Source organism: Physeter macrocephalus, chromosome 5, assembly GCF_002837175.3.
Source record: "Physeter macrocephalus isolate SW-GA chromosome 5, ASM283717v5, whole genome shotgun sequence".
Lineage (NCBI taxonomy): Eukaryota > Metazoa > Chordata > Mammalia > Artiodactyla > Physeteridae > Physeter > Physeter macrocephalus.
This window is the reverse complement of record NC_041218.1, coordinates 43,778,441-43,788,700: the sequence shown is the minus strand read 5'-3', so window position 1 is coordinate 43,788,700 and position 10,260 is coordinate 43,778,441. Positions and strand designations below refer to the sequence as shown.

Below are 10,260 nucleotides of genomic sequence, written 5' to 3'. Positions count from 1 at the left end.
GGCAAAGATTCTCTACTGCACCATCACAACATGCTGGGTTTGTGGGTATTGTTGCTTTTGGGTAATAGCTAATTAATAAAGTCAAAGTACTGACATTTTCCAATGATTTACGTTTTTTTTGTTAAATTAAAGACGTTTCAAGGTTATCCTTGTAACAACACCACACTCACACACTTGCACTCTGATGGGTTCATTCATTCAACAAATATCTATTTAATGCCTATCATATGTGTTCCAAGTACTGTGCCAGATGTTAAAGGTAAAGCAGTCAACCCGACAGCTGTGGAGCTTATCATCTATCAGAGAGCAGAGATATTTAAACAAAGTATTAAACTGAGATGAGCAATATGACGGGCAAAGTAAAGGCTACCAAGAGGTCACAAAGCAACAAGCTCTTGATGGAGGTTCAGGGAAGCTCTTTCCTGCCATGAGACCTGACTGGTAAGTGTTGAGTGAAAGAGCAAGGGATGATGTTACAACTAAGGATGAGGAATTGCCCCAAACGAGGTGCCTATTCCCAAAGCTATAGAAAGTCACTATCCCTGAAGGAAATGAATTGTAACAATTATTAGCTATCATAATATTGTGACACAGTTTACTTCCCTACAGATTTGGGGGAATTCATCAAAATCTCAGTAAACACAGGAGAGAATGTTCTAGGCATGTGAATACCATTTGATGAACATCCGTCACCAGCTGTGGGATCTTGAGCAAGTCATTTCACGGTGAGAAGCAGTTTCTTCTAGTGTAAAATGAGAACATAAAGATATGTTCCCTGCTTACCTCACAGAGTTGTTTTGAAGATCAAATAAAAGAACATCAAGGTGATAAGAGTATCTACCAGGCACCAATCCCAGTCTGATCACGAGGGGTCATGCACCCATACCAGTCTGATCACGAGGGGTCGTGGCTGACTGACAAACACAGACCCCAGGCTTTTCTGAGCACTGCCCTCTGAAAACCTAGAGTAGAACCACGGGTGTGAAATACAAATGTGCTCTTTGCCCACATTTACTGAAATAACCTGCAGGCTACTAAGTAAATGGCTGCGTGAGGATTTTAAGTCAGAAGGCACCCTCAGCTGAAACAAATGCATCATTATGATTTGATTTCAGAAATGCAAACATGACCTGAATGAACCGACTGTCTGTTGAGTCCAAATTCCTATATTGTTGAAGCTGGAGCAGATGCATGGCGGTCTGTCCTGGAAGTGAGGAAAAGTACAACTGAGCAGAGAGGCCTGTCCGGGGAACCATGTGGATCGCTGTGAGGGGCTCCTGCCTGCTCTGGCGACCAGACGCCCTGCGCTGGGTGGGAATTGGGGTGTTGAGCAGCACGTGCCTTCAGGAAGCAGGCAGGGCTCTCTAGTGAGGCGGGCTCCGCAGGGCTCTGTGTCTCTGCTCAGCTGAGCTCCAGCAGAAGCTTAGGGAGGCAGCGGAGGTGTAGAGCTGCAGCTGCTGCCCCGCTCTCACAAGAGGGCAGGACTCTGTCCCCGGCTGCAGGCGCAGGGACAGCTGGGCTCAGGCCCACCTCACGGAGGGCAGCCGCAAGTCCAACGGGACTGGGCAGACACTGGATTCTGCCATCCTCTGCACGGAACCGGTGACTTTCACTGCAGAGGTGGATGGAGAGGAACGGGGCTCCCTTCTACTACTCCTTTAAGGTGAGTTTCCTGCCTTCCACTCTGAACACTGATTTTAAGTCATAAGACAAAGTAGAATGTCAGACTGAGTTAAAAGAGCGTAGCCAATATTGTGAATGAGTGTAGTTTATTTTCTTTACTGAAAAGAGTTTAAAAAAAAAAAAACCTGATGATCTAAAACAATGAGTTTTTCATACTGTGCAAGGACCTATATTGTAATTTCTTAAGAACACTGGTGGGGATTGTTGTATGTTTTTCTGCTGCTGCTGCAAATGTGTGAATCATGAGTAACATTCATGAGTGGATGACTTTTTAATTTTCCCCTTTTCCTTAGGTGAAAACACTTTTAATTGATTCTGTAGTAGTGCTTGAAATGTCTGTTTCTTGTAAGGGTAACTGTTGTGAGTTTTTTGCTAGGAACATCAGAGGGGTGGAAAGCCCACATTGCCCAGGACAGTACCTGGTGCAGTGAGAGGCAGTGCTGAGGAAGGAAGGAAGGATCACACTTTCTTTATTGAGTCTTTGCATTGAACATCAGTGAGAAATAGGGTCTTTGACTGTAGTTGGTGATGTCGCTGTTTGCAACAAGTTGCCCTCCTAAAACAGAGGAGGAAATCAGAGTTGGGTGTTTCACCTTCAAAGTATCCAAGGGCCACATTGAGGAAAACGTCCTCAGTAAGCTAATACTGTTTCCTCTTCTGAACAAGACTGTGATCAGGAACAAACCGGGCATCTGGCAAAGAGTGGCCTGCTTCTTGCATGGGAATGCTGGGACGTCAGGTTACTTCACAGGCTGCCTGATGGTGCTTTCAGTTGTTATACTAGTTCCCAGGGCTCAAACTGGTCTTTTACATCAAAAAGGAAAATACTTCAGGAAAAATTCTAGCAGTTTTTTTTTTTTTAATCCTCTGGCTGTTTTTGAAATGCTTTGATTTTTTTACTGACAAAGTAGAATTGCTGTAATATCCACCTTGGAGCTTTGCTTCTTTGCCAACACTCAGAATAAAACTTTCAGCAGGGAGCTGTCCCGGGAGCCAGCCTCACTGGTGCTGGAGAGACCGAGAGACAATATAGCAAAGCAGAGCCGAACAAGTCGCTTCAGCTGACTGCACGGGACCCATCCCTAGGCACCACCTCCTAACGCATGCATGCTCACACACAGCCCAGCTGCCCGGCTCCACGACAGAAAATAGAAGCTGAAATTGGATTTTGGGGCGATTTACTGTTGACTGAATAATCCCCTCTATGAAATCAGCCTGCAGGTCCAGAGATTCTTAGAGAAGCAGGCTTTCTGCACCCAGGAAACACACCACTCCTCTCAGCGATGCTGCCTCTGCAGCCTCTTTGATATTGATAGCACATGACAGCAAACAGAATGAAGAGAGACGGGCCACTGCAAGAGGGATAATAATCAGCAATAAGGCAGTTGTTCTGAGATTCAGGCAATAATCATTCTCAGCTGAAATCTCATTTGCCATTTTTTGAATACAGCTCCTAAGGGGATGTTCTGAGTATCTGGACAAACAAATCCCTGCTCACTCTCTTCTAGGGTTTGTACTCTGTGCTAGCAACATCATCTCCAGGCACTAAGGAAAATCACATGGTTTTCATCTCATTTCTATTAATAAGTTTGCTCTCAAGCAATTGGACCATTAGACAAGGAGAGGAGCAGAAAGAAAGAAATTATGTCTGGCCAGGAGCTTAGAATGTTGTTTCATTTTTTGAGAGGTATAATCACTCATTAAAACAGTGATTTTTAGTTACACAGAAGTCAGTAGTGGTGTTGGTGGGAACTAGCTTAAGTGTCTTAGTGTAACTTTTTCCATGATCCCCTTTGAGCACAAGCAGTTTTGATGCACTGTTGATACAGAAACAGCTCTGATGCAGACTCTTGGTCCTCCTGTTCTGATGAAAACTGTGACCCTTTTATCCCACAACCTTCTCAAGAAGAAAGTCAGAAATGTGCTTCTTTACTGTCTCCCAAACTTGTCCTTTTCATCTCCATTGCCTTTTCCAAAAGCAGTAAAAATGTCATCAAAATTGAAATGGTAACAGCCTTACCAGAACTAATAGCAAGAGCAATAGTCATACCTTTCATCGGCTGTGGGCTTTCTTGGTGACAGGAATTTTTCTAAATGATTTTTGCGAAGTATCTTATTTAATTCTCAACCCATGTTGTATCTTCCCATCTGGAACTGTCTTCCATCTTCACCTGTATTTATCTAAATTCTACCCACTCTTTAAGGCTCCTCTTGGGTTGCTTCCTCCCTGAAGCCCCCATGACCCACCCCTCCTCTGAGTTCCACTAGTGTCCTGGAGTGTACCTCTCTCCTTGCCACTTAATCCAACACTCCTTAACTGCTATTGCAATAAGCATCAGGTAAATGTGTAACAGTTATTAAGCTCCTTGAGTGAAAGGAATGCCTGATGTTTGTTTCATGTTTTCTCTGGAAACCAGCACCATGCTAGGCTTACTCAATAAACATTTACTGCATAAATGAAGTGTGGTGTTCTGTTTCTGTCTACTGTCTACATGTTGTCAGACTGGGCAACAGGAAGTTTGCTTTCTTAGTGACGGAGGTGGGGGTCTTGTTAACTGTGGCTCCACACATCAGCCCCTGCCCTGCTGGGTCTCTATCAGCTGTACTCACCGAGGTCCTTCTCTGCAGGTACATTAAGCTCATCCTTATTCCATTTCTAAACCAATGTGATGAAGGTAAGTTATAGTTGCCAGTGGGTGGGTACGGAAGTAGCTGTGCCATCATACCTCGTACCTGGTTAAGCCCTGGAGAACCCATACCCACCCCGTTGCCACCTTACCTAGCCTCAGCTGCCTTACTGAGTCTTCATGCCTGGACTTCTAACCTAGTTACCTGCGTAGCCCTGCACTTCTCCTCTGAACCCAAAGCTCTCTTGGCAGGAGGCAAGACACCCCTGTCTAGATCTTACTAGCCCTTTCTTCTCAAGCTCAGAGCCTTTTCTTTCTTCCCCATCTCCATCTCCAAATTCTTACACCTGCTCCCCACTCTCTAACCTATTCTGTCAACCTAAGTGTGTCCTTAGGTATCAGCGGGGAAGGCAGAGATGAGTTCACCTCCCCCTTCCTCTATCATGGCTTCACATGACTAACGCTCTGTGGTCCTGGGTTCAAGGTTCTCAGCTCAGGCCCCAGTTTCCTTCACAGTTTCCAGTTTCTCATATGTTCAAGGTTTCATCCAGTTCACCTCCTCCATTCCTAGCCCCCAGCATTAAGCGATTATATGGGCTTCAAGAATCTACCAGACGCTTTCAAGGAGGATGGGACCTGGCTCATCAGAAAGTGAATGGAGGACCTGAATATAAGCCTGTCCAAGTGGAAGACAAAGATGAAACTCTCTTCTTAATAGCCTTTAATTTTTTTTGTTTGTTTTTAAAAAATATTTATTTATTTATTTAGGCTGCACTGGGTCTTAGTTGTGGCACACGGGCTCTTTTAGTTGCGGCATGTGGGATCTAGTTCCCTGACCAGGGATCGAACCTGGGCCCCCTGCATTGGGAGCGCGGAGTCTCAACCACTGGACCACCAGGGAAATCGCAATAGCCTTTAATTTTGACTGTGAATTCCTTAGCAATGTTTCCTGAATCCCTGATTCTTAATGATGAGAAAATTAATTCAAAGTAACTGGGAGGGAAACCTGCCTGAATTAGTAAATTGCCGAAATTATAAAATAATGCAAATGAACTCAGTTTTATTACTCTCAGGTGAGGGGAGAAATATGAACCAAGACTGTGAAAATATCACCTGAAGAAGATCTTTGATTGAATCTCCTTCAGTGGGTCATTACAAATGATATGCAATTAGTCTAACTACTGTTTATATGTAAATGGTTGCTTCTAAGTGCTTGAGGGTGATTGGACAGTTTGTTGCCTTTGTTTTGCACCCTTTGCCTGCAGTCTTACTGTTAATTTTGTTAACACACCCTTCCTCCATTAATATAACAAAAGCAAATTCCAGTTCAACCCATGTCCCGATTATCTCACACTAGGCTTTAGGAAAAGCTTAATTTAAGAAGCTTAAGTATACTGTGCTTGTTTTTATTATATTTAGGCTGATAAGTCATTTCTAAGAACTCTCCCTACCTACCGTGTACCAGCATTTTCACCTTCAGTGACTGTCACTTCAGCTCCTCTCTGCCCACTTGCCTGCTTCCCTGAACCCTCCTCTTGTCCCATCACAGCCCTGCAGGACTTGCCTGTCTCACTTCCTGCTTGGACCCCAGGACAATGTCAGGGATGCCCTTCCTGGAATCCAGGAGCCCTCAGTCCTAGACCTCCCAATGTATCTCCTGCAAGTTATAACAAGGGTCTTGCATTTACATTTTTTTGTCCTCTTCTAATCAGTTTCTCTCAGTATGTTCATTTTGAGTTTCGAGAGTTGAATAATGTGGCTGTTCATAGGGAAATTACTACTAATTTTGCCCAGTAAGATAATTATTAAAGAGCTGCTATCACTGCCTTTTTCTGCACACCACTTTCCAATCCCTTGCCCTGGGCCAGCTCTACCATGTTCACCTTTACTCCATGTCCTTGAGAAAGGCACGCATGTCATCCGTTGTCTCCACAAGGCTATTGTGCAGTTCCCAAGCTATGTACTCTAGTGTGTGAAAAAGGGAAACTTCCTTAACTAACTTTCTCTTTGGGTCACTAATATATCTGATGGCAGGAAACAATCTTAGTTAATTCAGAGTAAACTCAGAATTGCAGAGTTTTCCAGCCTGTGAAGGGTTTTCCCACTTTCTGACTCAGGAAAGGCATCTAAGCTCTAGGAATGATGCTTCTACAGCGTGTGTGTTCACATGTGTGTGGTCAGAGTGAGGGAGGGAGGCTGACCTTGGGAGGAATCTGGGCAAGTTGGCATCAGCTAAGATGAAGAGGACTGTCTGGCCTTCATAAGTGGTCATGCTAGTTCCAGACCCTTGTCTGGATCCCCATCTGGCCCGGGTCAGACTGCACTGCTTTCTGCTGCAGCGTACCTTTGTCTCGTTTCCTTCAGGTACACGGGTGCCCACATCTCCCTTTTTCCCTCTCTCAACTTTGGCTGAATTTCTGGATCCTTCCTGGGAATAAAAAGTTTGACTGCTTCCCTCCCAAGTTTGGGCTGGTCCTCTCTCTCCCCACGTGGCCATCGTATCTATTCAACTCCCACGCCATAAACTCTGGGTAAATCCCCAGGGGCTGCCATCCCCTGGTTCCTATACACTAAGCGTAGCTCAGCGCCCTTTAATCCTGTGCTTGCAGCCTTGGTCTCTTCGGCTCTCTTTGTGGTGGCCTTAGAAGGGGCCAATGCCGTATCCTCTCACATTCTGTACCACTATTGTACCGTCTGACACTCCTGTCTCCTGCTGCCTGCTTTCTCTCTGGTGGGGAAACTGACTTGACTGTTTTCTGACAAATTTATTATTCCAGACGCTCTGCTCTGAATGCTCAAATGACACATCCTCTTGCAAAGGAAAAAGACATTTCTCTTCAAGCTATTTATGATATCCTCCATGAGGTATTTTTGAAAGCCCCGAGCTGACTTGTTTCTCTTTGTCTGTACTGCTGGAGTAAAGACTACCCTGAGGGCAGATGGGGTAGAGCTCTCTGGCTGCCTGGACTCTGCGAGGCTTTCTCAAGGAAGCAGAAAGGAGCATTTCCATTAATGCTTCAAAAACAAATGTCACCCCGTCATCCTTGAAATAATTTCCTGTTGATATAGTGGGTAAGAATGTTTCGAGCTATGTACTCAAGTGGACAAGAAATGTAACTTTATTTTCTGTAACTGAGCTTAGCTTCTCTCTGGACCTCTCCTTTCAGCTGATGGCAGAAGAAGTAGCCTAGTCACATCCCCAGGTAAACTCAGGCTCTCGAATGTTCCCCATCACTGTAGTGAGGCACAGGCTGTAAAGTCGGACTGCTGGGGTCAGGTCCCAGTGCTGCCACCATCGAGCTGTGAACTTGGGGCAGTTTGCTTCTACCTGTGCCTTGGTTTACTTTCCTGACAAATGATTCTGAGAATTAAGTGTCCTTCAGAGGGCTGTTGCGACGAGTTAACCCTGAATCTCAGTGGTTTAACACGTCAAAGTTTATTTTTCTCTCATGTCCCAGCTGCAGGCAGATCAACTTGTAGCTTTGCCTTCTAGAACAAGCAGTTTTCAAGGGAGATGGCAAAGCTTCTCTTAACTGCTTTGGCCTGAAATGACACATGACGGACTCCGATTCCGTTGGCAAGAATTAATTAGCTGATGGGCATAGGAAATGTAGCTTAACTGAATGCCCCCAGTTCAGGGAACATAGTACACTGCTGTAAAGCTTGGTTTGACCTTCACCTTCTGCACAATAAAACCCAAACTCTTCAGCCTGGCCTTCTGGCTCTGCACAGTCTGACTGGACACCACCCCCGTCCCATCTCCTCTCCTCTCCTCTCCTCCTGTACCATGCTGCACTGAATACCATATTCCAGGGAAATATTACCTTTGGCAGGAATGCCTTTCTCATAGCTTTTTCTTCTGATATCACATCTAAGCTCAATTGCCCCCCTCATCTGTGAAGAATTCAGATTGTTTAGTAGATCAGCATCATCACTATTCTTATGCTTCCAAAGCACTTCAAATCTCTGTGCAACAAGATTCATCTCTTGACATGCATGTCCGCCTACACACACACACAGACATACATGTGCACATAAACATAGGCCAACACACACATACACACACACACACACACACACACACACACACACACACACACACACACACACTCACGATGTCAGTCATTTTAAGGCAGCCCCAGATCCCACTAGCCCTAGTATAGTGCCTGACACATGGTAGACAAATGGTCAAAAAATATTTTGTTGAATGAAAGGGCATATCAAGAAACAATCTGTATAACAAGTTTATTCCTAAGGTCTCAGTAAATTCGTGTGAACACATTAGAGTGGATGGAGTCTTAATCCATATTCTACAAGCCACTGGGTTTGAACTTAAAGGTACCATGATTTTAGGGAATTCCTGACACATCAGCATGCCCTATTGGCGGGGAGGATGTGTAGACAGGTCATTAGACCTGAAGCAAACAACATCCAACATCTGTCTGTTCCCCTTTCCTTGCCGCCAGCTCTGGTTCCACATCTGAGACCTGGAAGCCACCCACTTCTGAGCCCTAAGACACTGGGCAGGTTTTGGACAAGAGTGTTAACATTCACATCCCTGCTCTCCATTTATGTGTTTTGATGCCTGATTATAGAAAGTCAGCCACAGAGATCTTCTGCAAAGTGCAGAGGGCAGAGGGAACCACCTATGGACACCAGGATCTGCTCCAGTGGGGTGAATGTGTCAGCCTTGTCTACTAGAATCTCAATCAGGTAGTCACACATCGTTCCTGTCTGCTGCCTCTGGACACTTCAAGCAGAAAATGTGTCTCTGCTGTGAACAGTGAGACTACAACTGCTTTCGCTGGGTAGGACCCTATACTAGGGACTAGGGAGCCAAAGAGGATTTATCACTGTCCTAAGGGGCTGGGAAACTAATGCTTTCATTCAACAAATATTACTAAGGTGATTTCAGACTTTTAAATTCTTAACAACTATAGATAAACATAAATATTTCTCTCTCAATTTAAATTTCAAAATAAATTAAATATCATATCTAAAAATAAGTCAAAGTATAAACATGCAGAATACAATCTTCTAAACTGAATTCTTTTCTTCCCCATATGTCATGTACCCCTTTACCCTACCCAGTTGAGAACCGCAGATGGGCTTGACTATTACTTTAGGCACTGGGGTTTCAAAGATGAACAAAACAGGTACGTCATTCTCAGACAATTCTGTGTAATGGGGGAAAGAGACAGCCAATAATTATGACACAAGGGAAGAGAATGCTGTCACTTAGATAAGGGAAGAAAAGACAGGGGTGAGGGGGAAGTGACAGAACGAGGCATAAGCAAATTAAAAAGGATTTCCACAGAACTAGAACAAAAAACCTCAAAATTTGTATGTAAACACAAAAGACCCCTAAGAGCCGGAGCAATCTTGAGAAAGAAAAACAGAGCTTGAGGAATCAGACTCCCTGACTTCAGACTATACTACAAAGCTACAGTAATCAAAACAGTATAGTACTGGCACAAAAACAGAAATATAGATCAACGGAACAGGATAGAAAGCCCAGAGATAAACCCACACGCATATGGTCACATTGTCTTTGATAAAGGAGGGAAGGATATACAGTGGAGAAAAGACAGCCTCTTCAATAAGTGGTGCTGGGAAAACTGGACAGCTCCATGTAAAAGTATGAAACTAGAACACTCCCTAACACCACACACAAAAATAAACTCAAAATGGGTGAAAGATCTAAATATAAGGCCAGACACTATCAAACTCTTAGAGGAAAACATAGGCAGAACACTCTATGGCATAAATCACAGCAAGATCCTTTTGGACCCATCTCCTAGAGAAATGCAAATAAAAACAAAAAGAAACAAATGGGACCTAATGAAACTTAAAAGCTTTTACACAGCAAAGGATATCATAAACAAGACCAAAAGACAACCCTCAGAATGGGAGAAAATATTGCAAATGAAGCAGCTGACAAAGGATTAAT

The 10,260-nt window shown here is 44.2% G+C and overlaps 1 protein-coding gene across 1 annotated transcript in view; it reads left to right on the top strand.

The window, feature by feature from the left end:
* The first annotated feature begins 427 nt into the window (after positions 1-427).
* NPSR1 (neuropeptide S receptor 1) overlaps positions 428-10,260 on the top strand; it is a 135,588-nt gene continuing 125,755 nt past the window's right edge. Inside the window, 3 exon segments of the mRNA XM_007128296.2 lie at positions 428-441; positions 1,503-1,644; positions 1,646-1,663. Of these exon segments, the coding sequence (XP_007128358.1) occupies positions 428-441; positions 1,503-1,644; positions 1,646-1,663 (174 nt within the window).